The 25,520-nt window shown below is 39.1% G+C and overlaps 7 protein-coding genes, 2 non-coding genes and 1 pseudogene across 10 annotated transcripts; 3 read left to right on the top strand and 7 right to left on the bottom strand.

The window, feature by feature from the left end:
- Positions 1–766: 766 nt before the first annotated feature.
- On the bottom strand, positions 767–3,271 carry LOC108042515 (CLIP domain-containing serine protease B8). The gene is made up of 4 exons (XM_017120840.2): positions 2,681–3,271; positions 2,242–2,338; positions 1,883–2,181; positions 767–1,401 (listed from the first exon to the last, which is right to left on the bottom strand). The coding sequence occupies exons 1-4, from the start codon at positions 3,186–3,188 to the stop codon at positions 1,034–1,036; spliced, it is 1,272 nt and encodes a 423-aa protein (XP_016976329.1). The 5' UTR covers positions 3,189–3,271; the 3' UTR covers positions 767–1,033.
- Positions 3,272–4,712: 1,441 nt separating this feature from the next.
- On the bottom strand, positions 4,713–6,075 carry LOC108042510 (serine protease 7-like). Its single transcript, XM_017120837.1, has 3 exons — positions 6,015–6,075; positions 5,357–5,825; positions 4,713–5,298 (listed from the first exon to the last, which is right to left on the bottom strand). Exons 1-3 carry the CDS (start codon positions 6,073–6,075, stop codon positions 4,713–4,715), a joined length of 1,116 nt encoding a protein of 371 aa, XP_016976326.1.
- Positions 6,076–7,507: 1,432 nt separating this feature from the next.
- LOC108042511 lies at positions 7,508–8,580 on the bottom strand (annotated as a pseudogene).
- A 2,267-nt stretch (positions 8,581–10,847) lies between these two features.
- LOC108042513 (serine protease 7-like) lies at positions 10,848–12,288 on the bottom strand. Its single transcript, XM_017120839.1, has 3 exons — positions 12,180–12,288; positions 11,494–11,989; positions 10,848–11,433 (listed from the first exon to the last, which is right to left on the bottom strand). Exons 1-3 carry the CDS (start codon positions 12,259–12,261, stop codon positions 10,848–10,850), a joined length of 1,164 nt encoding a protein of 387 aa, XP_016976328.1. The 5' UTR covers positions 12,262–12,288.
- A 537-nt stretch (positions 12,289–12,825) lies between these two features.
- LOC108043748 (serine protease 7-like) lies at positions 12,826–16,037 on the bottom strand. Its single transcript, XM_044458497.1, has 3 exons — positions 15,926–16,037; positions 14,568–15,165; positions 12,826–13,547 (listed from the first exon to the last, which is right to left on the bottom strand). The coding sequence occupies exons 1-3, from the start codon at positions 15,984–15,986 to the stop codon at positions 12,953–12,955; spliced, it is 1,254 nt and encodes a 417-aa protein (XP_044314432.1). The 5' UTR covers positions 15,987–16,037; the 3' UTR covers positions 12,826–12,952.
- A 1,526-nt stretch (positions 16,038–17,563) lies between these two features.
- Positions 17,564–17,643, bottom strand: Trnal-uag. The gene has a single exon. It is a non-coding gene; the product is annotated as a tRNA-Leu (tRNA).
- A 785-nt stretch (positions 17,644–18,428) lies between these two features.
- On the bottom strand, positions 18,429–18,508 carry Trnal-uag. Its single transcript has one exon. It is a non-coding gene; the product is annotated as a tRNA-Leu (tRNA).
- Positions 18,509–19,378: 870 nt separating this feature from the next.
- Positions 19,379–20,228, top strand: LOC108043741. Of its 2 annotated transcripts, XM_044458689.1 has the most exons (3): positions 19,379–19,822; positions 19,889–20,017; positions 20,089–20,228. In XM_044458689.1, exons 1-3 carry the CDS (start codon positions 19,805–19,807, stop codon positions 20,200–20,202), a joined length of 261 nt encoding a protein of 86 aa, XP_044314624.1. In that variant the 5' UTR covers positions 19,379–19,804; the 3' UTR covers positions 20,203–20,228. The 2 variants fall into 2 exon arrangements, with proteins under 2 accessions (XP_044314624.1, XP_016978042.2); XM_017122553.2 differs by having other exon boundaries at positions 19,382–20,017.
- A 1,342-nt stretch (positions 20,229–21,570) lies between these two features.
- Positions 21,571–23,619, top strand: LOC108043742 (circumsporozoite protein). Its single transcript, XM_044458524.1, has 6 exons — positions 21,571–21,687; positions 21,759–21,869; positions 21,931–22,068; positions 22,135–22,176; positions 22,246–22,266; positions 22,387–23,619. Exons 1-6 carry the CDS (start codon positions 21,601–21,603, stop codon positions 23,557–23,559), a joined length of 1,572 nt encoding a protein of 523 aa, XP_044314459.1. The 5' UTR covers positions 21,571–21,600; the 3' UTR covers positions 23,560–23,619.
- A 371-nt stretch (positions 23,620–23,990) lies between these two features.
- Positions 23,991–25,171, top strand: LOC108037606. The gene is made up of 6 exons (XM_017114225.2): positions 23,991–24,234; positions 24,294–24,401; positions 24,459–24,518; positions 24,850–24,882; positions 24,952–25,038; positions 25,101–25,171. Exons 1-6 carry the CDS (start codon positions 24,001–24,003, stop codon positions 25,119–25,121), a joined length of 543 nt encoding a protein of 180 aa, XP_016969714.2. The 5' UTR covers positions 23,991–24,000; the 3' UTR covers positions 25,122–25,171.
- Positions 25,172–25,520: the final 349 nt, after the last annotated feature.

Raw genomic sequence — 25,520 nt, 5'->3', positions numbered from 1 at the left:
GCAAAGTGTGGCAATCAATGACGACATCAAAACCGAAGACTACTGCACCAGCGGGTTTGACCAGCTGGTGGAGCTATTAAAACAGCTGATTTTCTCCGAACCGACCGATAAGCGGCAATAAGTGCACTCAGAAAAATAAGCACCTAAAACCTAAACATGTATAAAGAGTAATTATAATGTATGGAAAAAAGAAAACGAGAAAATAAGTTTAGTATACCTATAAAAAGTTTCCTAATATCTATTAATTATAAAAAAAAAAACTTAATTTAAAAATTGTGTTTTTAAATCGATTGTTTCACATTTGCAGCTAAAAGATATATGTATGTATAAAAGTATATAACCAATTTAAAGTTTTAGTTTTCTTAAAAGCTTATTAGACTTTGGCTAAGATATCATACGATCTAATAATATCACAAACAACAAAATTAAGAATACTTCAGGCGTAATAAATATTTTGTCGACTGATCAAAACAAGTTCAAAGATCTTTCGGTTTTTCAAGAAAAGTAATAAGCTTAAACTTTTCCAGAAATTTAAAAGAATGTAAATGATAATTTATTTTGAGAATTACTGGGCTGAATTATACGTTCCATTTTATGTCATTCTGATAAGGATTTCTTATGAATTGTTTTTGTTTACTGATAATCTTAATTAAACGACTTTTTGCATGAGCAAAATGTTCTACGATGCATTTTCAATTTCCCGAATGAGTCTGCTGCCATTATTAGATACAGCTCCCCCTCTTCTATTTCAATTAAACTCAACAGAAGGAGTAAATATTCAGTAGTTTATTTAAATAGAAACATGTTTTTCAGACTTTTGTTAGAGCAGACTCGCACATTCACTCACATTCCGCACTCATTTACTCACACGCTTAACCAAATAGTTGATGGCTGTTAGATAATTAGCAAAATATGTACAAATATTTGAGGGTGGCGGTAAATAGATTAGAGTCGGATCAGAGTAGCTGCCCCGCCCCCTAAGCCGCCCACCTCAATTAGGCGCCAATTGTTCTTCCCCCAAAGAAATCTGACGTCAAGCCAATTTGGCCTGCTCTATTGTCTCTTGACTCTTTTTCTGCCGAACAACACTCTCGATCCAATCCGTATATTCGGCCACGTTAGTATAAACGGCGGGCTTTCCAGCCATTCCACACTGGGTGAATCCGTAGCTAACCACGCCGTGGGCCACCCACCGGGAATGTGGGCGATCGAAGTACATCAGAGGTCCTCCGGAATCGCCGGCACATGTGTCCTTCGCGAATTCCCCGCCGGCACAGATTTGTTTTGGACCCAGTCGCACTCCGAATCCCTCCAGAATCTTGGTGCAGTTCTCATTCGAGACATACGGAATGCGCAGCTTTAGTTTTATGGGACTGTGAATGTTGATGAAGTACTTGTTGACTGCAAGAGAAAAATATGTATTAATATAATTTTAAGACTTTTTCTTAGGGGTAATTTTAACTATTTTAGTTTCTCATTTTTATCTGGATATTTGGAGTTTTAAATAACCAAAAATATCTTGAACAATGTAAAATTGGACGTTGAAGTATGGACATATGAAATTGACTTTTACAACATTGATTACACATTTTCGGTAGGCGAACAAAATTAACATATGGGATTGTTTTAACATCAGACTTCCTTATTGAATGAAGTTAATGAAAACCACATAAACGTCTGGGAAAAAACCCATGTATTGGTTTTTTTTTGAAAACTCACATTAACAAACCGGTGTTTAGGAATATTTTTTCTTTCCTCAGTTATGCCATTATTATTGTTTTTAGTTGAAACATGGCTTTACAGAGTGAGCAACATGTTATTAGATAACGCAGTATATTTTTTATTCCCTGAAATTCTTTAAATATAATTGATATATACTCACACAAATCCGTGCGACCCCATCCGGAAACGGAAAACATCTGACCCTCTGCCAAAGTCAGAGGCTCTGACTTATTCGGCAGACAAATGGGCATGACAAAGTGGGTGAAGGATACTGGATGCTTCAGTCGGATAATAGCAATATCATTGTACTTATAGTTTGAGAACTCCTTGTACTCTGGATGCACATGGATCTTTTCATAGCCAATATCCAAAGCGGCATCTGCGCAGCTCAAATAATTTGGCTCCTCAATGCAATCGGGTTCTGTTTTCACATTAAACTCGCCCAAACGCACATGCTTTCTATTGGAATATAACAAATCCGTATAGAGATTGTGTGATATATATTTTAACTCCACTTACAATCCTCGTCGATCACGAACTCCTTCGCCTTGAACGCAATGTGCTGCTGTTAGGATATGACGATCATCGATTAGGGCCCCACTGCAGCCATAGTCATCTAAGAAATATTGGGAAGATATTTAAAAACTTAGTTATATTATTGATTAAATAAAAAAAATATATAATATGGTAAATTGATGTGTCTGTGTGCTAAAATATGGTCAAATAAAATACAAATAACCAAAAGTGACACATTACCATTTTAATTAAGATATTCTATTGGACAGATAAACTTTTTCCAAAAAGCATGTAATGTAAGCCATTCATTGGCACATTAAGTAAAACCTGCCTACATAAAAAAAAATAAACTTAATTTTGTGATGGAACAGCATAGGTTTACTGTCACTATAAATCACTTTTTAAGAATCTATAATTATTGAGCTCGAACTCCTGGACTCACTTGAGTTGTAGACGAGCAAGGCTAGCCAGGGATATTCATCCAGTTCGGCGATTTCCCCTCCGTAAATTCGGTTGGTCACCTGCTTGCCGCACTCGTTCAAAAGATTGAATCCGGAGCTTGGTTCCACGGTTTGAATGCGGCGTTTAAGTTTTTTGCGCTTGAAGCGAGCAGTGACGTCCAGAAACCTGCGATACTCAAACTTGGAGAACTGCAGCACGGGAAATAGATAATCCTGTCCATTTGCCGGGCAGCAGACGAGGGATTCGTAGGCACCCTTGGCCTCTGCCACTTTCTGCTCCACCTCGCATTGCACTTTCTTCAGGAAATTCACCTTCTCCGACGGCAGATTGGTGGCGTTTCTCACTTGGAGATACGCCGCACATTTGCTGACCTCCAGGCAAACTCCCCTTTTGGTTTCATTGGGAATATCACACTCCTGAAAAATCTCGGCCAAGAAGCTGTGGAAACAGCCGAAGAATATCCATAATCGAAAGACCGAACGAAGCATAGGTACAAGTATCTATATGATCTGGGCGAATCACAGATACAATCTACGAGCGATCGTGTTGGCAAGAAGAAGCGGCGGCAAAGGCTTTCGAACCAAAACTGAATGGCAACGCAGTTTGTATAGGCAGAGTGCCAAAAAAAAAACCAAAGAAATAAGATAAACGAAGCGAAAAAACCGAAGACCCCGAAAAGTCGGAAGAGCCGAAGACCCCGACTCTACAAAGCTCCAACTCAGGTGTCAACAAATGAGCCCGCCCCCGCCCCATTTAGGCGGCGAAAAACGAGTCCAAAAGTGCAGTGGTCGGCAGGTCGACCGATCGATCGTCCGGATGGTCCGGTTATAATGTATTGCGTAACCATAACCAACTCAGCTGGCCAGCTGGTTTCACTTTCGTTGAAGGTGAGAGAGTGACTTGGCCAAAGCTCGGCCCGAAACCTATTGCCCACTTTTAGGTGGCCCATTGCCAAAGCTCTACCCATTCGTTTTGGCCAAAGTCCACGGCTCAAAACACCTGCCAATACCGGAAGTTTTCTTGTGGTTTTCTGCCGCCGTAAAAGCCACCAATTAAAACGCGGTGGCAATGTCATTTCGACTTGCGATTGTTTGCTGTGCCGCATTCTGCTGGGAAAATCCAAAGGTTTATCGGAGGTCAATCACCTTGGGGTCAAATTGATACAATAGTCCAATGTTATGAAATATTTATTTATTTTTGTTTTTTTTTTGTAGCACATTGATGTTTATCTCTAGCTGCAAATATATCGTTCGTCAACTAGACTAAGAGAAACTTCGTTGATTTTCCTTGGCGTTTTTTTTTCCTCGGCGTAAATCGCATTGTAACAATATCTAATACATATCTCTATTAAAAAATAAACTAATCATTTACTGAATCCCAAATCTAATTTAACATATATATAATTTATATTATATATATTTTTAATGACATTATGAATAACAAGGAATATTGTTTGCATTGTTATTGATAAGCTGCGGACTTTATGAGGAAACAAATAAGTCGCTGTGGAAACGTGATTGCCAAATATTATGAAATTCAGTCTAAAATTAAAAACTCGAAGAAGATAAGATGTTAAACCTGCGCAGGTTTCGTTTGACAAATCGAAGTATTTGTGCAAATATGCTTTTTGCTAACGATTATTAGGTTTAATAAGGTCCCAAATGGAAAACTTTCCACTGGTTCAAACCTTGGTGATAATATATCGCCTTGGTAATCTCACAGAGAAACCATCAGACCACTTAGCATTCATGAAAACCCACCAAGGGGGTTTTCCGACCGTACAAGATCCGAGACTTCATGTTGTGGGATATTCCTCAACTGAACTTGACAGAAAGCATAGTAATCTAATCGGTAGAAAACCGGATCAGTTTTATATAAGTCAAACTAGCTTTTGGGGCAATAGGAGGTAAAAAAACCTGGAAGTCGCCATTGGACCATAAACACATATTTATTTTTAGCAAATTCATTATTTTGTTTGTAAAAAGCACCAAACGGGACATTGTAATTTCTTCCTAAGGCCTCACTTTTTCCCTAATCCAAGAATCATATACAGACACGTTGGTGTAGACTGCAGGCCAACCCTTTTGACCACATTTGTACCCTAAAGACACGATTCCTTGCAGGACCCAAACACCCTTGTGGTATGACATCAATGGTCCTCCAGAATCTCCATCGCAGCTATCAACCAGATCTTCACCTCCAGCGCAAATCTGAATGGGTTCCAAGGCGATCTTCTTAGATAAGTATTTAGGACGACAATCCTCATACTCCCAAAGGCGAACCTGCACTTTCTGTTTGGTGGGACTACTGATGCCATCCAAAGTACGACCCCATCCTGCCACGGTGAAATGCTGACCGGCTTGCATCCTTACTCTGCCCACAATCGAGGGCAGACATATAGGTCCAATTGTTGACGAATAGGAAACCATTCTCGCCAAACGGAGTATGCCAATATCGTTCAGTTTATTGGATCCGCCGACATATCTTTCGTGACTGTGTATTTCTTCAATGCCTATTGTTACAGCTTCTGAATAGCATATTCCTCCTTGGCAATCCTCAACGGTACGAGTGTCATGCTCACCCAATCTTACAGAGACCCTAAAATCAGAAAAAATATTATTCACTACAAACAAATGTTTAAAAGCGAGCTTCTTACGGTGTATCAACCAGACAGTGAGCTGCTGTTAAAACATATCGACGATTGAGCAGCGATCCCGCACACTTGGTTACTAGATCACCTCCATTTGGGGGACGATACTCCAACAATACCATCCAGGAAAACTCACTGGGTACCGCTTCCTCTCCATTCAGGATTTTGGTGTTGACGATATCACGTCCACAAGAATTTTGATCAGGAAGCAAATTAAAATGGTTTAAAATGGGAGGAGGCCTGCTAACAAAATTGGTATTGCCATCCCAAATAGTAACAGTTCTGTCAAAATCTTTATCTCTAGTACAGCAGACAAAGATCTGGTTATTCTTCCTATTTCCGCAACGGGATTGCTGGATGAATAGCTTCTCCGAATCGGTCAGGCTGCTCTTCTCCAAAACGGAAATAAGGGTCGTACACAAGGAGATATGGAGACAAAGTCCAGTCCGTTGATTGGGGTTTCGACATCCAGAATCTTCAAGAGAGATTAAAGCAATTAGATTTTCTTAAAAAAAGGGTTTCATTTCGATGACCTTTTGTTTAAATAATTAAGAACAATGTATCTTTAAGTCACCGCTTGCCGTTACGCACGACCAAAACAAGGGTTATGTCACGTTTTCTTCCATTTTTTCGATTTCTATAATATTTTTTAAAGTTCTCTTACACTGAGCACGGGCCTCGCCGACTATCAGAATGCACAATAAAACAGCAGCTAATACTTTCATTATTCCGTAATTGTTTTTCATCACTCTTGACGTCGATCTGTTCCAAGTGTTCGAAAAAAACTGATGGTCAGCTTATCTGTTTACGAGCTTTTATAGCCGGAGATTCAGTGATTGTGGTCGCCAAAAAAAAACAGGCATCAGACATTGCATCGAACAGAATTAAAGATAAGAGACTGGCAAATTTATTGTTTCTTATTTGTGGAAATACATTTTTTTTGAGTAATACCCAGTTATTAATGCATATATAAGATCACAACTTTCATATTTAGCTTGAACCAGGGGAGTGAAGTGTTATCCCTAAACCGCATAAGAGGCCTAAGGACAAAGGCAAGGAGGCATCCTGCGAAAATCGGTATCCTGCTGCATGTAAATATTCGGCTATCTATGCTGGGATGTCCGAAGACATTGCACCTCTGAATCGGTTAATTTGATTTTTATACCCTTGCAGAGGGTATTATATCGGAAAACAAAATTCAAAAAATTATAACTTTGTTGTCTTTAATTTTTTTTTGTTCTTTGGGTCTTAGTAATAAATAAAGATAATGGAATTACGGTTTTAATTTAATTAAAATCGGAGAACAATATCATATAGCTGCATAGAAACGATCGCAAAATGCAGCGCAAAGACGACATAGCTAACATACATTATCGATATATGCATCTTATAATTTAAATTGTATAGATTAAAGTTTTAGATCTTAGAAAAATATATTTTACTTTTATCTGGCTCTCTTAAAGCTGGCAAGTACGTAATCTGTTTATTAGTTTTGTTTATTATTAGCTTCGAAGCCTGCTCTCTTGATCGCATCGGTTTAAAATGCCTTTCAGGAAATTCCCGATAATAAATAATAATTATCGAAAAAAATAAAAAAAACCGGCAAAATATATTTGTCATTCTATGGCAGAAAGCTTGATAATCTAAAATAAATGGGGTTCAACGTTAATATAGACAAATAGTGCCTTTATTTGCATGGAATAAAATGATATAAGAATAGTTAATAGAATAGATAAGACCAAAATTTGTTAAAGAAATATATAGAATAAAATGATATGTGAAAATTTGGTATTTAAAATAGAATAGTTAATAGAATAGATAAGACCAAAATTTGTTAAAGAATAAAATAATATAAGTAAAATTGGTATAATAGAATAGATAAGACCAAAATTTGTTAAAGAAATATATAGAATAATATGATATATGAAAATTTGGTATTTAAAATAGAATAGTTAATAGAATAGATAAGACCAAAATTTGTTAAAGAATAAAATAATATAAGTAAAATTGGTATAATAGAATAGATAAGACCAAAATTTGTTAAAGAAATATATAGAATAATATGATATAAGTAAAATTGGTATTAAAAAAAGAATAGTTAATAGAATAGATAAGACCAAAATTTTGACTTGGGGCTTGTGGAAGTTCGAATCGCTTCTAAGCCCGCATATTCTGCCTGATCCAGATGTCGTACGCAGCAACGTTCGTGTAGACACCGGGCCAATCCTTGAGACCGCACTTGTAGCCAAAGGACACGATGCCCTCCAGGACCCAGGAATCGCCACGGAATCGCATCAGAGGTCCGCCAGAGTCGCCACCGCAGCTGTCCTTCCCGAACTTTCCGCCGGCACAGAGTTGTGTGGATTTCACGTATATTTCGATACCCCAGTATTTTTGGCTACACTTGGCGGGATCCACATAGTTGACGGTCACCTTTTGCTTGATGGGACTAAGGGCCATCTTGAGAGTACGGCCCCATCCAGCCACCGTGAATTGCTGACCGGACCCACAGACGAGGGCAAGCAAATAGGTCGAATGTTATCCGAGTAGCGGACACTCCGCTCCAAACGAATCAAACCGAATATCGTGCACATAGTTTTTGGACTGCTCGCTATATCCTTCGTGGGCCCGGATCTCGGCGAAGCCCAAACGCTGAACCTTCGAGCAACTTCCTCCGCCAGCTAGGCAGTCCACGGCCGTACGTGTGTCATGCTCGCCTAATCTCACGGAGGCACTGAAACAAATAAGAAAACAACAAATTAATGAGCATTTAAGCCATTAAACACTAAAATTAACCAGCTAATTGAAGCTTGAGCAGAGCCTATTATTAACTTTTTGCTGTCCTGCCTTTCATAAATAACTTAGATTCCATGAAATATATAATAAAGTCCCGCCACCTGCTTCTGTACAAATTAATTCCTGTACACAATGTTTCCCTTATATACTTACAGTTGTCCGATTTCGCTTTCGATTCTTCCCGTTAGACAATGGGCAGCTGTGAGGACATACCGCTGAGTGATCAGGGAGCCTGCGCAGCCGATGGACAGACTCCCGTTTCGGTTGTGGTACTCCAACAAAACCATCCAGGGAAATTCATTGAGATCGGTGTCCTTGCCATTGTAAATTCGGTTCCTGGCGTTCTTGGTGGCCACGCCCCCGCAGATGGGCGGCTGGGGAAGCAAGGCCTCCTGGTCTTCGAAGCACCAGGGCCGATTTTTCTGCTTGATCATAGTCTTAAAACGTGTCCTGCACTGGTTTCTGGCATAACCCGTATCCTCAGTGCAACAGAAAGTAAAAACATAGAAGTCGCAATAATTCCATAAACAAGTCAGAGGTCTTTTTTTCATTTGTAATATTTATTCTTGGCTAAATCCTTGCAGTGATTATAATTCATGCTCTCTGTTATTCTAAATAGCACCAATTTTAATTTCCTCCTAAGGCCTCATTTTTTCCCTAATCCAAGAATCATATACAGAAACATTGGTGTAGATGGCCGGCCAATTCTTTGCACCACATCTGTACCCAAAGGACACAATTCCCTGCAGGACCCAAACACCTTTATGGAATGACATCAGTGGGCCTCCAGAATCTCCATTGCAGCTATCAACCAGATCTTCTCCACCGGCGCAAATCTGACTGGGTCCCACGGCGATTTTCGCTGATAAGTATATTTTGCGACACTTGTCATACTTCCAAAGGGGGACCAGCACTTTCTGTTTAGTGGGACTACTGATTTCATCCAATGTACGACCCCATCCTGCAACTGTCAACCGATCACCGTCTTGCATCCTTACTCTGCCCACAGTCGAGGGCAGACATATAGGTCGAATTTTGGCGTATAGGAAACCATACTCGCCAAACGGAGTATGCCAATATCGTTCAAGTTATTGGATCCTCCGACATAATCTTCGTGAATGTGTTTTTCTTCAATGGCCATTCTTAAAACCTCTGAATAGCATTTTCTTCCTTGGCAATCCTCAGCGGTACGTGTATCATGCTCTCCCAATCTCACAGAGACACTAAAAAAATCAGGCAATATTATTGACAATAAAGTACATTTTACAAAGGCACTTTCTCACAGTGTTCCGACCTGTCTCAAATGATATTCATAGAGACAGTGAGCTGCTGATAAGACGTATCTGCGGTTGATTAGCGAACCCGAACAGTTGGTTCTCAGTTCACCTCCATTTGGGGGACGATACTCTAATAATACCATCCATGAAAACTCACTCGGTACAGCTTCTTGTCCATTCAGGACTTTGGGGCTGACAATATCACCTCCACAAGAATATTGATCAGGAAGTAAATTAGAAGGTTCGGCAACTGAAATGGCAGCAGAAGTCCTAACAAAATCGGTATCCTCAGTACAGCAGGCAAAGACCGGGTCGTTTCTGTCATATTCACAACGGGATTGTTGTACAAATTGCCTCTCCGAATCGGTCAAACTGCTCTTCTTCAACACGGATACCAGTGCCGGACACAAGTTGATATTTATACAACGCCCCATCCGTTGATTGGGATTTCGGCATTCTAAATCTGCGCGATTAAAATACAATTTTGTTTAGCTGGGACTTGCACTATGTTTTTTTCACTTACACTGGACACGAGCCTCGCGGACAATCAGCATGCAGATAAAAACAGCAATGAACACTTTCATTTTCGCTATGCTTTGTTTGATCACTCTCGCCTTTGAATGGTTCCAGGTTCTTTAAAAGATAACCGAAGTGCATGAGCTTTTATAGGCAAAGCGTACTGGACTGCATGCGCTCTTTCGGTTTGCAATCGGAAAGTTTGATGTCCCATTAAGATTAATTAGAAATTCCCAGCAAATCATAAAAATGTTATAACAGGCGAGGGAAATTTTGTCGGCCAAAGGTAATTATATTATATTCGTATCGCCATAAAGAATTGCGAAATTAAAGCTATATGTTTGTTTGTGTGCACACCTTTTTGGATTTTTTAAACTCAACAAAATTTTACTGCTAAGAGATTTTTCAACTTTTTATTGATTTTCCAACTTGGAACATGAGGGAGCTGAAAAAAATGTTTATACCAGACTTTTACTTGGAAGGAATGTCCTGTTTGCCCAATATCACAAAGACCATTAAAAGTATATTTAAAAATAAGAAACAACACCTTAAAATGATCAAAGAATAAGTTCATTACGTGTCTTGCCAAACAAAAAGCATACATATTTCTTATAGATCAGCGATTCCGAACAATCGGCCATACAAAATGAAATGTTATAATTTTAAGTTGCATCATAGGTAGATCAACTCGACCAACTCGTTGCATACTGAAAAATAATTTCCTGAACATTTACGATACTGAAATAGAACCATCAAGGAAAATTCATTGCGATCTGTATTTTGTATAGAATATTCCACGCCAAATAAAATAAATAAGCTAGGAAATCAGAATTTTCTTTTGATAAACTTATATTTTTATTGTTTCGTTTTTATGTTTGTTTATACATAAGGTGGAGTTTGATTCGCTTCTAAGGCCTCATTTTCTCCTTGATCCAGGCGTCGTAAGAAGAAACTCTTGTGTAGACACCCGGCCAATTCTCCGCACCACAAAGGTACCCAAAGGACACAATTCCCTGCAGGACCCAAACACCTCGATGGAATAACATCAGTGGTCCGCCGGAATCCCCTTCACAGCTGTCAATGTCCTTCTTTCCGCCGGCGCAAATCTGACTAAGTTCCACGGTAGTGTATCTACTTAGGTATCGACGATTGCACAGATCGTTATCCCACAAGTCGAGCTGGACTTTCTGCTTCGTGAAACTACTGTTGCCTTGCATAGTGCGACCCCATCCTGCCACGGTCAACTTCTGACCGGCTTGCATCCACACTCTGCCCACAGTCGACGGCAGACAGATAGGTCGAATTGTTGGCGAATAGGAAACCTTATGCTCCAAACGGAGCAAACCAATATCGTTCAAGTAATTGTCTCCGTCGATATAGTTTTCGTGATAATGGATCTCTTCAATTCCCATTTGTACAACCTCTGAATAGCACTTTCTTTCTTGGCAATCCTCAGCGGTACGTGTATCATGCTCTCCCAATCTCACAGATACACTGAAAAAAACAGGCAATATTATTGACAATAAAGTACATTTTACAAAGGCAATTTCTCACAGTGTCCCGATGTATCTCACATGATATCCAGTGAGGCAGTGAGCTGCTGTTAAAACGTATCGGCGATTGATCAGAGATCCCGAACAATTCGTTTGCAGTTGACCTCCATTTAGGGGACGATACTCCAACAATACCATCCAGGCAAACTCACTGGGTACCGCTTCTTCTCCATTCAGGACTTTGGGGCTGACGATATCACCTCCACAAGAATCTTGATCAGGAAGCAAATTAGAAGGTTCGTTATCTAAAATGGGAGGAGGCCTGCTAACAAAATTGGTATTGCCATCCCAAATAGGAACAGTTCTGTCAAAATCTTTATCTCTAGTACAGCAGACAAAGATCTGGTTATTCTTCCTATTTCCGCAACGGGATTGCTGGACGAATAGCTTCTCCGAATCGGTCAGGCTGCTCTTCTCCAAAACGGAATTAAGGGTCGGACACAAGGAGATATGGACACAAAGTCCAGTCCGTTGATTGGGGTTTCGACATCCAGAATCTTCAAGAGAGATTAAAGCAATTAGATTTTCTTAAAAAACAGGGTTTTATTTCGATGATCTTTTGTTTAAATAATTAAGAACAATGTATCTTTAAGTCACCGCTTGCCGTTACGCACGACCAAAACAAGGGTTATGTCACGTTTTCTTCCATTTTTTCGATTTCTATAATATTTTTTAAAGTTCACTTACACTGAGCACGAGCCTCGCCGACAACCAGAATGCACAATAAAACAGCAGCTAATACTTTCATTATTCCGTAATTGTTTTTCATCACTCTTGGCGTCGATCTATTCCAAGTGTTCGAAAAAAACTGATGGTCAGCTTATCTGTTTACGAGCTTTTATAGCCGGGAGATTCTTTGACCGTGGTCGCAAAAAAAAACACAGGCGTCGGAGATTGCATCGAACAGAAGCAAAGATAAGAGACTTTTAATTTTATTTTTTTTTATTTGTGGAAATAAATTCTTTTTGGGTAATACACAGAGATTAATGCATATTTAATGTCACAAGCTGATTTCATACTCAGCTTGAACCAGCGGACGCATTATGGGCCAAAGGCCAAATGCCAGGGAGATATTCTATTAAAATCATAATAATGATCCATGCAAAGATTCGGTTTTTCTTGCCATATACACATTGGAAGGTCCGAAGGCACTGCGTCTGTGAATCGGGCAATCTGCTTTGTTTCTTTATGAAACACTGTGGCAGGCACTGTTCATCAAATGAAGGCACATTATTGTTTTTTTGTTTTAATTTCACAGGCGACGAGAGTTGTGGGAGTAAAAGCTGGAAGGTAACAAAGAGTCCATGTTTGCTAGCAAATATACCCATATAAGTCTGATTTATGTAAAATTTTTATAAATATTCCAAAGGGTTATACAATTCTATGGTAAGTTTTATGCTAAACTTAGTATAGTTAAGATCACAATTTTGGCTTTGAGCTTGAGTAAGTTTGAATCGCTTCTAAGCCCGCACATTCTGCCTGATCCAGATGTCGTACGCAGCAACGTTCGTGTAGACACCGGGCCAATCCTTCAGACCGCACTTGTAGCCAAAGGACACGATGCCCTCCAGGACCCAGGAATCGCCACGGAATCGCATCAGAGGTCCGCCGGAGTCGCCATCGCAGCTGTCCTGTCGGAACTGTCCGCCGGCACAGAGTTGAGTGGATTCCACGGCGATCTTGATCTGCGAGAACCTTTGGCGACACTTGGCGGGGTCCACATAGTTGAGGGTCACCTTTTGCTTGATCGGACTACGGGCCATCTTGAGAGTACGGCCCCATCCAGCCACCGTGAATTGCTGACCGACTTGCCGCGCCTCCGGACCCACAGACGAGGGCAAGCAAATAGGTCGAATGTTATCCGAGTAGCGGACATTCCGCTCCAAACGAATCAAACCAATATCGTGCACTTGGTTCTTGGACTGCTCGCTATATCCTTCGTGGGCCCGGATCTCGTCGAAGCCCAAACGCTGAACCTCCGGGGCGCAACTTCCTCCGCCGGCTGGGCAATCCACGGCCGTACGTGTGTCATGCTCGCCCAATCTCACGGAGGCACTGAAACAAAAAAGAAAAAAAACAATTAATGAGCATTTAAGCCATTAAACACTAGAATTAACACGCTAATTGGGGCCTGGCCAACGGCGATATCGAGAGCGAAGCGAATCGAGAACCCGAACACTGAGTTAGTGAGTCATCAAAACAAGTTAGCAAGCGGCAAAACACCTCGCATCTGGCTGGTTAGAAGTTAATTAACATTCTTGAAATTGGCCAAGACTTATCTTGGGGATCCCTTAGGTCTCGTTTAGTGACTTAGCCGGAGAATGCAGCCGAGTTCGCGGAATTGTAACACAAATATGCATGAATAAGCCACTTTCGCCCACCCAGCAAAACTGGATTAGAGAGTAGTAGTCTTAATACGCGTAATATTGAAACTTGATTCACCGGCTATTGGGCTATTGAACTGCCGCCCATTCATGAATCGGTTCGTGAGAGCTATAGTAAATCCCCTAATGCTGTAGTCACAAACATCAACAGTCATTAATAATTTCGGAATATTCGGGATCTCTTTTAAAATGAATAATAAGAAAAGTGGCTTTTAAAGTCCCCTTATTCTACGTTAACAAACATCACCCGTGACATCACCTGTCTAAATCTTAGGGACTTTTGAAATACATTTATGTACACAAAACAATAAAAGTCACTTAGTAAGTTTACAGAAATCTTTAAGATATTAAAACACACTTGCGTTCAAAAGGAAAGTCCCATTTACCTTCATTTACAAATGTCTAAATCTTATATTAGGGTTGGAGTATATGCATAGTAAGAATCCACACTAACTTTTAGTAACAGAAAATCTATTTTCTTCACTGAAACTGTTGAATTCTGAATAAGGGTCATAAGAATGATTCAAATAAGTGTCTAACCCCGCCTCATAAATCACCGACATAATTTTTAAGAGACAAAACAGCGAAGCTTCTTTAAAGAATATAAAAAGTCCCCGCCGCAGCTTCTGTACACCATAAATCCTTATAAAAAAAAACCCCCTGGACATAATATCAACCTATAAATACTTACAGTGGTCCGATTTCGCGTTCGATTCTTCCAGTTAGACAATGGGCAGCTGTGATGACATAACGCTGATTGATCAGGGATCCTGCGCAGCTGGTGGACAGACCCCCGTTTCGATTGCGATACTCCAACAAAACCATCCAGGGGAATTCATTGAGATCGGTGTCCTTGCCATCATAAATCCGATTCCTGATGGCCACGCCCCCGCAGGAGGGCGGTTGGGGAAGCAAGCTGGAGCCATCAACACCAGTCGACGTCCTCTGGACTGAATTCCTTTCCCTGCCCTGCTGATCTCCAAAGCTCCATGGACGATTTTCTTGCCTGGAAAAGCCAAAACTCTTCGACCTCTCCTCCTCCCAATCGCCACCGAAGCCATCGTAGTCCGGAAAAGAGATAGTTCTGCGTTGGTTCCTGACATAACCCGTATCCTGAGTGCAGCAGACAAAGGGAAGATTATCAGCGCCCATTCCACAGGCCGAGGACTTAATGAACTTCCTCTGCAGATCGGTCAATCTGTCCTGCTGCAACACAGAATACAGAGTCTGGCACTCGTTTATGTGCACACAGAGTCCCTGCCTTTGGTTGGGATTCACGCATCGCGCATCTGCAAACGAGATAAATATATTATAATCTGGTTCTCCAGGGGATGCCCCGAGATGCACGCGCCTCTTCTGACATTCCTGCGGTTAAAGCCGGTGGTCAAGTCTTCGCAGATTGATCATGACACACTCAAAGAAACTTTAAGATAATTTGTTTCGCCTTGCATTTAATTATGAAATTAATTTAAGAATCCAAATTTGGATTTGAGCTGAATAAAATAAAATCTATCTTGACATTTTTGTTGAAGATACGCTTTGGAAATTTAAATTCAACTTGAAATAAAATGTTATTAGCTATTGCGGGCTTTTGCTGTCTTTAAAATAATCTTTATTAAGGTTTAGAGTAGAATTTAAAATTATGTTTGAACAGACAAAGTGAAAAAGATGATGTTATTATTTTAACTAAATAGTTAGTTTAGTTTCAATTTAATTAATTTTGAGCTAATTTACAAAGATTACCTTAAAAAGCTCAAATAAATCAACTATGTTGTGAAATAGAAGGATAATATACCAACGTCATAATCTGTAAATTGGATGGGAAATTTTCAAACTGATTGTGATTTTTATCCTATTTTCTTAAATGCAGTAACATCTTGACCACAAGTCGTTTGACTCCGGGCACTGCCCACTTTTTAACTCGGCGCGTGCAATGTTCCCGGCCAACAGGTCCAACCGGCTCAATTAGAAGTGCACTTGTGCGATTTCCCCTTGATTTTGGGGATTTTTCAATGGTCAGTGGACCGTTTAAATTCGCTTAACACTCACACTGGGCTTTGGCCTCGTGGGCAATCAGAATACAAAGAAAAACCGCCGCGAACACTTTCATTTTTGCTTATATTTTAGTAACGATAACTTCCGAGTTGGATCGTTTCCAGCTGACCGATAAAACAGACTGTGAGATACCTGGAGTTGGTCCGAGCTTTTATAGCCGCAGCTTCAGCATCGTTGACTGCGCTCTCGGTTCTCGATCGTATCTTTAGATCGGGTTTATCAATAGGCGCCACTGTTCTCCGCTCTGCGGTTAAATCATAAGCAAGTGGCTAGTATTAGGTATATGTATCTTAAAGATGCGTGTCACTGGGTGACACTCAGGGTTTTCAGCTCCAAATTTATGCTTACCTCTCATTTTGGGTGCAACGAACTTGGGGATCCAAAGACCTCAAGTCAATGACGATGGCTAGAAATTCCTGGCTACGTCAGAAATATTTGACCAATAGGATTCAGCCTAATTGTACCGGAGTTACTCATCAACCTGACATGCAATATATGTTCTAAATAAATTGGAATCCGTTTATGACGTGACAAATTCAAGGGTATATGTATCTAATTAGGTGCTTGCATTCATTTAGTGGGTTTGCCCGTTTGTCATGCATCATCTGCAAGAGACCTGTACTTGTAAATGATATATGGCAACTACAACAACTGTATATCATGCAAAGTCCACCGGCAGAACAAAATCCGTCATTCCCCGGGATGCCTGGTGATTTACCAACTAACGAGGTTCAGCCCGGTGTCGTCCACATATGTAAACCAGTTCCTAATGCGGAGAAGATTCTGAAAAATTTCCATAAGCAAGGGGAAAAAATATAATACGAAGACAAATAATTTAATACGAATTTCCAATAAATTTTATAATATCAAGAAATCTTTCAAATTGATAAGAAATTATTAAAGTTCAAGTTTTCACTTTTTAGGCATCCAAGTTCAACGTACTAAACATTTATTGATGCAAAACTAAGATGCCAAATGAAAACCAAGATTATTTCTTTAAATGACTTTTAAACGACTAACCTTTACTCACATTTAAAAAATATACTACGTAAGCTGCGTTTTTAAAGTGACAAAAACAAACTTAAGCTTATTGAACGCATTGAACTATACTTTTGTTATTAAATTTATATTTTCTTTATATTCATTTTTTTTTTTTATTTTTAATAATTTCTTTTTCTCTGTGCAGCTTGTAAATGAGCTTCGAATTGGTTTATTGCCCACAGAACTCAATGTTTCTTCGAAATATCTAGCAAAAACAATCTTTGTGGTATTTAAGAGTCAGTTGGTGCCCGGAAATAACCACGGGATACATTTTGGACATTTGATACTTTTATCCATTTGATTTCAAAGGCTGAAACCCGAGCAAACCCTTTAATTTCCTGACATTTCCCTTTCGTTTGCGGGTTGTTAACGGGATCAACATGTTACCGCAAAAAGGGTTGAGCAGACGGCGAAGTTAAAACGCAGCACGCGGTAAATGTCAGCGCCAGATAAGCGAAGTCTTTGTACCCCGGAAAAAAGGGCCCCAGGTCAGAGTTCGTGGCTTTGTCCCGTTTCGCGATGTCTAATTAGGCGTGGTATATGTAAAATAACTCAGCATCCGCTGTTAAATGGTGGAAAAAAATTTCAACTTGACAGCGGTGGGATTCGAACCCACGCCCTTTCGGACTGGTGCCTAAAACCAGCGCCTTAGACCGCTCGGCCACGCTGCCTCAACGAAGCGCCATCTGCCACCTACAAAACAAAAGGTTCTCGACAAAAACAGTGTTTATTTTCTAAAAATAGAACATAGATTCTATTTATGCAATTACTCGCTGGTAATTGTGTTTGTAATTACACATACGCTAATATAAATTTTTTACATAAAATACTTTATTTAATCGCTAATAACACATTCAAGCTGTTGTTCTTTTCTAAATTTTGCTTTGACGGTCTGAAAAAAGAATTAGCTCCATTTGAACGTTTAACACATAAACTGAGTTAAGCTTTAAGTTAAACAAAAATTAATCACACTTTATAGAGTTAAGCAGAATGTATTTAGTCAGGTTCTTAAGCCATAAAACCTCATAAGCCATAACATATTTACCAAATTAGAGCAACAAATGACACAATTAATAACCCTTACTTTAAAGCAGGTTTCTTTAGAACTTTTGTTTTTCTTTGTTTCTATTTTGAACAAAAAAGTGGTACACTGAAAAATCTTAGGGTAATGTTGCGCCCGGTAGAAATTATTATTCTCAACACAATATATATAAATTATAAATTAAAAACTTTTAAGTTAACCTTAATACAATCTTTTACAAATGCTGAGTAAGTTATTAGCACATGCTAAAAAAAGATAAACGAGATAATTAAAATAACACTTGTTTTTTAGCACCTTCTGAATAACTTAACTTTCAACACTTATTTACTTGTACTTATTTATATGATGTACTTAATCTAATTGTTTATATTCTTTCATTTATTTTTTCAAGTTCTAAAAAAAAGAAAAAAACTGTGACAGCGGTGGGATTCGAACCCACGCCCTTTCGGACTGGTGCCTAAAACCAGCGCCTTAGACCGCTCGGCCACGCTGCCTGTGAACGTTTCGTGTCAAATGAATAATTTCAATATAGCAGCTGTTGAGTTCATATGCTACGGGATTGCTGGCATAATTTTGGGGTTGGTCTTTGAGCAGTGTTGCCGAGGCTTGTTCAAAAAAAGTAGTAAGAATAAAAGTAGGTAAAGAAATTTAGTAAATGCATGGGCGCCTTGATTAAAATAAAGAAAAATAAATTTTTGCTTCGAAAATTCACTAAGCTATTTTAAGAACCTTCGGCATTGACCGCTGTTTAAGGTCATAAGGTCGCTCACTCAGTACTTTATTGTTGCTTTACGATTTTACTATTTGCAAAGTTCAGCGATAGTTCAATCCTACCAGAAGCAAAAACTTTACGAGCGACATCGTCATCGAAGCGATTCTAATTCATTGACAAACGCATTTTGATTTTGCGATAATGAGAGTGGGGTGGGGTTACAGCAGTGGTTCGGGACACCTTTGACTCTAACTTCCCTTTCGTTTGCTATTATCCCCCTTCTGATGTCCTGAGGTCGCACCCCGCTTTGTTATTTTACGATTCCAACATTTTGCAAAGTTCGCCAAAGACGTAAAAAATATATGCTGTTGTTTTTGTTGTATGATTTGCATGCCCTTATACAGGGTAATACAAATTGTATATACATTATGCCACTTATAATTTATACTTATAATTACAAAATCACATTAAAATTTATTTTCAACTAGTTTTATCAAAACAAAATATTTAATACATAGACGAGAAGGGGAGTTTTTCTTTAAGTAATTATTATATTATTTTTTTTACATTTACATCACAACATTTTCTTTGTATCAGTACCAAATTTATTTTTATGTAATTGTTAAATTTCTTGCAAGCTTGCAAGGGTATTAAATATTTCCTTGTGCAAATTCATGCTCTACCTCCGTTTTTTATAGAGTACAGTAACAGAAGCTACAGATTTAATAGCCTTTTTATATGGCCATAGTTTCGCTTTCGCACTGGCATTTTACGAGCGTTTTATAACTTGTTTACATTAGGCGAGTGAGCTGGCGAACACCACCCGAAATGTCACGTAACGGAAGTGCTGGGAATCATTTTATGCAAAAATCTATCAAATCGCTGGCGGGCTGCATAAAAATCGTCGTAAAGCGATTGCTTGATTCAGAACCATAGCAGCTGACACAGACTATTTGTCAGGGAGAAAGATCCGAGATTGGAGCGGTGCAACGAAGCGATTTCCTAAAGCGATTCTGTGGAGAATCGGGGATTAAATGGATTAGATATTGACCGAGCGGATCCGCTATTAAGGCTGCCAATGGATGAAATGATGCAGGTGAGCGGAACTGTGGCGACTGTGGCCCTGCTCCTGTTGATTTTAACCCAACTTCCGGAAATCCAGTCACGTCTTTCCAATGAGGCCATTAAGATTACACATAACATAGATGCAGCAATGGGATCTATGGAAAGGAATTTTGAAGCGGGCTTTGGAATCGATTCTGAAGAATCCCGCATCATTTCCGATACATTCGTGAGCTAAATTTTCATGAATTATGGTCGAAAAAAATTTAAAATTTTTCACGTTTCCCCTTTTTTTTCCAGGCGAAATTGGGAGATTACATAAAGAAGGAGACCAATCAAATTAGAAACCAAATTACCCTTCCCAAGGGAACGAAAAATCTTATTTTGGATATCTTGTCTAATTTAATACAATAAAAAATGTAACTCGATATATAGATGTACCTTTTTGCATTTTGCAATCTTTCTTCTCAACAAAATTGGAATAGGCTCTACCATAACAATATTAAAAACCCCAAAGTAGACATAATCGAACTTTAGAAAACTAAAAGTTAAATAAAATCAGTGCTTCGAATCGAAGTTAAGTGTATCGAAATGATTTTCCAGACAAGCCCTTTCTGAGTTAATTTACTTTAAAGCAGTTCCACGATGACAGCCCTTTTAGTAGTATATCTTGCCTTTTTACTTTTGTTTGCTCAACACATCCAGGCAAAGAAAATCACCTATAGAAATATAAAAGAAATTGGCGAAAAGAACGGTCGGGAAATGGAGAAACAGCTTGTGAGCAAAACTTTATGTTTCTGTGAAGTTGAACTAACTAAAGATATCTCTCCAGCCTAATTTAGAAGATAAAAATCACAACAGACATGATAAAAAGGTGTTCAACATCGATCCAGGTAAAAACGCCCACATTCGTTTCTCTTTTCACCCACCTAAAGGAAGAAGCCCATCGACTGGAATGAAGAAAAAGGAACCAGAGTATTTCCTCAATTTTGTATTTGACAATTATCATAATCCAAAGAAGTCTCTGGATCGAGACACTATTTTAAAAAAACTAAAAATGCGACGAACAGGAAAGCGATTACTTCCTAATGGAATGTCCAATCCTTATAAATTCTTTCCGCTAAAAGGTGAAGATATGTAGTTATAATATTTCACCATGTATTGTTTTGTTTACTTCGCCAACCAAGCCAAAATGTTTACTCACTGATAATAAAAATAACTTTTTACTGCTAATTCATTCACAAATAAAAAAACCTGAAAATTGTAGATTGATAAGAACAAAATTCCCAAGCTAATAACAATTTGGGATTCATAATTTGTTATCAAGTTAGCAATTTAAAAGAAAATAAACTGAAATCGTAAGAATCAATGAACATGCTATTAAAAAATTGTAAATCACAATTGGTTATCAATACATGTTTGCGATTAAGAAGAAATTAAATTAAGAATTTAGTTTGTAATCGAACTATAACTATTTAAAGGTAATAACAAAAAATATGAATTTTAAATTTGTTCATTACCTATATATGCACTTAAAACATAATTAAGGTATTTAATCAAATGCCAGACACTTTCAGATAACGGCCCAGACCTAGGAGACACTAAATTCCTTATCTTGTATTATTTTGGGTACTTTCCTTTCCTAACCAAAAAAACTTAAGGAAGTAATTGTTAAAAGTCATATAGGGTTTAAAGTAGATTGATCACCAAGTGGGTCTTAGATAAGGACTTTAGACCTTTGATAAAAATACAATATTTTTGGTATATAAGGCATGAAAAAATACGGAATTATCTTTAGTTCGATATCCAAACATGAAAATTATAGTAGTCAGTCTGTTGTTGGCGGTTTTCCTACTGGAACAACACCAAATCACCGCCAAAAGTGTGCTGAGTACTTTGGTAGGAAAATATTTTGGAAACTTTAAGAATAAAAAAAAAATTAAATTAAATTATTAAATAATCAACGTTAGGCCACCGAAATCGCTCCAGATGCCTCCGTTTTCGGACATGAATTAGGGGAGGAGGGCGCTCAATTTGGTCAAGAGGCTGCCAAAACCATCATTCAATATGGCCAAGCTGCCGTAAGTCTAATATAATATAGTAGGACTTAATTTTGCAATATAAAATGTATTTTCTTTATAGGCAGATGCTTCCTCCGGTTGGGAACTTGGACAGGATGGCAATATTTTAGGTCAAGAATTGGGAGATGAGGGCACTCTTTTGGGACAAGAAATCTCAAATAGCGCCAATCATTTTTGGCACAACGTCTCCCAGAAAACGGTTAGCTAAACAATTTCTGCAGTTTGTCAAAAGTAATTTTAAAAGATTTTCTTTTCCTTTTAATAGGAACAAGCAGCCAGTGCGGAACTTAGTTCCTCGCAATCCTCAGTAAGTTAACTTACGCTATAAAGGTAGATACAATATTTTTAATAGTTCTTGTCTTTTTTTTTATTTTAGAGCACCTCTGGCGAAACTAAGGTTTGTTTACTATCTAAGCCCTTTTGATTAATTTTAACTCAATTATTTAACCTATCACATCTATAAATGATGTTCTATTTAAATACTTTCTTTTCTTAATCTTCAAAATTTGTTTTCTAGAAATCAATCACTAAGAGGGAAATCGTTAGTGGTAACGATAACCCTTCCGTTACTTGTGCTTGCACCTGTTCCAGTGATGGAGATGTCATTAAAGTTTCAAAAAAGATCGCAAATGCTGCTGGTAAAATTGCTGATAGCGCAGCAAATGCTGCCAGCAAAGTAGCTGGAGATGCTGCAAGTGCTGCTGGAAGTGTTGCAAGTGCTGCTGGAAATGCTGCCGGAGATGCAGCAAATGTTGCTGGTAAAATTGCTGGAAGCGCAGCAAATGCTGCCAGCAAAGTAGCTGGAGATGCTGCAAGTGCTGCTGGAAGTGTTGCAAGTGCAGCTGGAAGTGTAGCTGGAAGTGTTGCAAGTGCTGCTGGAAATGCTGCCGGAGATGCAGCAAATGCTGCTGGTAAAATTGCTGGAAGTGCAGCAAACGCTGCCAGCAAAGTAGCTGGAGATGCTGCAAGTGCTGCTGGAAGTGTTGCAAGTGCTGCTGGAAATGCTGCCGGAGATGCAGCAAATGTTGCTGGTAAAATTGCTGGAAGCGCAGCAAATGCTGCCAGCAAAGTAGCTGGAGATGCTACAAGTGCTGCTGGAAGTGTTGCAAGTGCAGCTGGAAGTGTTGCAAGTGCTGCTGGAAATGCTGCCGGAGATGCTGCAAATGCTGCTGGTAAAATTGCTGGAAGTGCAGCAAACGCTGCCAGCAAAGTAGCTGGAGATGCTGCAAGTGCTGCTGGAAGTGTTGGAAGTGCTGCTGGAAATGCTGCCGGAGATGCTGCAAATGCTGCTGGAAACATTGCTGGAAATGCAGCAAATGCTGCCAGCAATGTTGCTGGAGATGCAGCAAATGCTGCTGGAAATGTTGCAAGTGCCGCTGGAAGTGTAGCTGGAAGTGTTGCAAGTGCTGCTGGAAATGTTGCGGGAGATGCAGCAAGTGCTGCTGGAAATATTGCTGGAAGTGCAGCAAATGCTGCCACCAATGTTGCCGGAGATGCAGCAAATGCTGCTGGAAATATTGCTGGAAGTGTTGCAAATGCTGCTGGAAATGTTGCCGGAGATGCTGCAAATGCTGCTGGAAATATCGCTGGTGACGTTGGAAATATTGCCGGAGATATTGGCCAAGCCGCCGGCAACATTGCTGGAGATGCAGCACATGCTGCAGGCAACATATTTCATGCAATATTTTAGAGTGGATATCTTCCCTTAAACTTATTTAATCCAATAAATAATCGAGCAAATTAAAAAAAACAATCATTTTAAATTTACTTAAACACCAGCACTTTAGATAATCTACTTTCATTGTTTATTTTGACTTCTGGACAAATGAACTGCGATTATTTTTGTCTTCTGTTATGAGGACCCTCTTAAGACTGTCTTTTGAAGATTGTATAACATTAAAGATACCGTAAGGAATACCCCGAAATTAAGTCAAATAACTAATCAATCAGAATCAAAATTTGCCGACACTCACTCGGGAATCATTAACCACTTAAGTGTGATTTGTTTTTATTGGCGGCGTCAAAGAAGTCGGTAACTCCCACATAGCCTTTCAGATAAGAATGGCCTATAAATGCAATGTGGCTACCAGAAGTTAATTAGTAATTCATTGAATTTACGAAACGCAACAACATGCAGTCTTCGACAATCCTAACCATTTTTGCCATCGTCCTGGTGGCCCAAAATGCGAAAGCTGGTACCCTGAACTTTGGATCCCTAATGGGGGATGTGTCCCAAGTGGCCGTCGCTGGGGAGAAACTCATCCACCAACTGGAAAACGCTGTGGCTAGTTCCCAATCGGATTTCGTTCAGCCAACGACTCTGAATATACTCAGTGATATGGGAAACGCCTTGGGAGATCTGGCTGTAAGGGAACTATTTAGGTGGTTTTCATCTAAAGAAGATTTTCAATGTATCTTTCCTAGAATGCCATCACTAGTCTAAAAGTGGAGGATAACTATATGCAACCCGAGGCAACCAATCTTCTAGGTGATGTCCTAGGTGGAGTTGGCACTGGCCTAGGAGATTTGGCAGTAAGTTGCAGATCTATAAAAGTCATTCCAATAAAGTCTAATTATTAATCTTCATAGAATGCCATTACCAGTCTCAGTGTTCAAATGCAGACCGGTCCCCAAGCTCGCAGTCTTTCGGTAAGTTTTAAAACAAGGTATTAGTTTTATAGAAATATTAATGATTGAACCTACCCTAAAAACAATTTTTAAACATTTATACATTTTTAAAGAACCCAAAGGGAGTGAGAGAACTCATAAGTAAACTTATAAAAACCATTTTGTGTAGTAAGAAATGAAAGGTGCAGTTATTTCTACAAATGCTGTAGCAAGAATATCTCTCCTAGGGAAGCCAACTAAGTTGTTTAAAGTTTTACGAATTTAATACATATGTGGTTTAATTTTGTTTAGTTATAGTATTGATCACAATAACCGAAACTTAAACATATATCCCATAAACCTCTTTTCTTAGTCTGATGGCGCTTCTATCATAGCCGAAGGAGGAGTAAGTATATCTGACAAAAATTGTTGTAAACCATGATGATAATGTTATCGTTATACATTTGATTTCCAGGCTGTCAGTGCCAAGACAATTGCCGCAGCTGCCGATGCCGCTGCCCCCTATATAAAACAGCTGAATGCTGGCCTAGGCGATCTGGCTGTAAGTGGTTCTTAAAAATTGTTGCTAATCTGATGAGTAATGAATAATACTCCCCCTCGCAGAATGCCCTCACCAGCCTCTGAACAACTTTGAAGCAGTTCAATTAACAAATAAATATTCAATCGCATAAAAAGCTTAGTGAGTGTTTCTTTTGTGTTCCAATTTGGGCAGAGTCCCTCAACAAGTTGGGCCTCAATTAGTTGGGCTGTTGTGAAATCTAAGAACTGTAAACAAGGTCGGGTTCCCAATCGAAAATGCGTGCATCTGCTCTTGGTTCTAGATCCCCAAAGGGGGTTTGTATCAAGAATGGAAAATGGAAAAGGGGTCAAATGATACGTAAATCGAAGTCGGAACACGTGATTGCCAACAACATTAGGGGATCAAATTTCAAAAAAAAAAAAAAAATTAAAACCATCAGGAGAAGGAGGAAGCGCCATACACACATGCCGGTTTTTGTATAATTTTTATTATGACAAGTAGGT

Source organism: Drosophila rhopaloa, unplaced genomic scaffold (assembly GCF_018152115.1).
Source record: "Drosophila rhopaloa isolate 14029-0021.01 unplaced genomic scaffold, ASM1815211v1 contig_167, whole genome shotgun sequence".
NCBI lineage: Eukaryota > Metazoa > Arthropoda > Insecta > Diptera > Drosophilidae > Drosophila > Drosophila rhopaloa.
Note: the sequence above shows the minus strand (reverse complement) of the source record. Positions and strands in the feature narration are given on the sequence as shown.

Coding starts and splice junctions, on each gene's coding strand:
- LOC108042515 (XM_017120840.2), bottom strand. CDS start 3,188: ATGCTTCGTTCGGTCTTTCGATTATGGATATTCTTCGGCTGTTTCCAC. Junction 2,182..2,241: donor GTTCGTGATCGACGAGGATT/GTAAGTGGAGTT, acceptor ATATTCCAATAG/AAAGCATGTGCGTTTGGGCG. Junction 1,402..1,882: donor ATGGGGTCGCACGGATTTGT/GTGAGTATATAT, acceptor TTTCTCTTGCAG/TCAACAAGTACTTCATCAAC.
- LOC108042510 (XM_017120837.1), bottom strand. CDS start 6,075: ATGAAAGTATTAGCTGCTGTTTTATTGTGCATTCTGATAGTCGGCGAG. Junction 5,826..6,014: donor CGGCGAGGCCCGTGCTCAGT/GTAAGAGAACTT, acceptor TCTCTCTTGAAG/ATTCTGGATGTCGAAACCCC. Junction 5,299..5,356: donor CACTGTCTGGTTGATACACC/GTAAGAAGCTCG, acceptor TTCTGATTTTAG/GGTCTCTGTAAGATTGGGTG.
- LOC108042513 (XM_017120839.1), bottom strand. CDS start 12,261: ATGAAAAACAATTACGGAATAATGAAAGTATTAGCTGCTGTTTTATTG. Junction 11,990..12,179: donor CGGCGAGGCTCGTGCTCAGT/GTAAGTGAACTT, acceptor TCTCTCTTGAAG/ATTCTGGATGTCGAAACCCC. Junction 11,434..11,493: donor GTGAGATACATCGGGACACT/GTGAGAAATTGC, acceptor TGTTTTTTTCAG/TGTATCTGTGAGATTGGGAG.
- LOC108043748 (XM_044458497.1), bottom strand. CDS start 15,986: ATGAAAGTGTTCGCGGCGGTTTTTCTTTGTATTCTGATTGCCCACGAG. Junction 15,166..15,925: donor CCACGAGGCCAAAGCCCAGT/GTGAGTGTTAAG, acceptor TCTCGTTTGCAG/ATGCGCGATGCGTGAATCCC. Junction 13,548..14,567: donor GAACGCGAAATCGGACCACT/GTAAGTATTTAT, acceptor TTTTTGTTTCAG/TGCCTCCGTGAGATTGGGCG.
- LOC108043741 (XM_017122553.2), top strand. CDS start 19,805: ATGGATGAAATGATGCAGGTGAGCGGAACTGTGGCGACTGTGGCCCTG. Junction 20,018..20,088: donor GCATCATTTCCGATACATTC/GTGAGCTAAATT, acceptor TTTTTTTTCCAG/GCGAAATTGGGAGATTACAT.
- LOC108043742 (XM_044458524.1), top strand. CDS start 21,601: ATGAAAATTATAGTAGTCAGTCTGTTGTTGGCGGTTTTCCTACTGGAA. Junction 22,177..22,245: donor TTAGTTCCTCGCAATCCTCA/GTAAGTTAACTT, acceptor TTTTTATTTTAG/AGCACCTCTGGCGAAACTAA. Junction 22,267..22,386: donor GCACCTCTGGCGAAACTAAG/GTTTGTTTACTA, acceptor TTTGTTTTCTAG/AAATCAATCACTAAGAGGGA.
- LOC108037606 (XM_017114225.2), top strand. CDS start 24,001: ATGCAGTCTTCGACAATCCTAACCATTTTTGCCATCGTCCTGGTGGCC. Junction 24,519..24,849: donor CCCAAGCTCGCAGTCTTTCG/GTAAGTTTTAAA, acceptor CTCTTTTCTTAG/TCTGATGGCGCTTCTATCAT. Junction 24,883..24,951: donor CTATCATAGCCGAAGGAGGA/GTAAGTATATCT, acceptor TTTGATTTCCAG/GCTGTCAGTGCCAAGACAAT.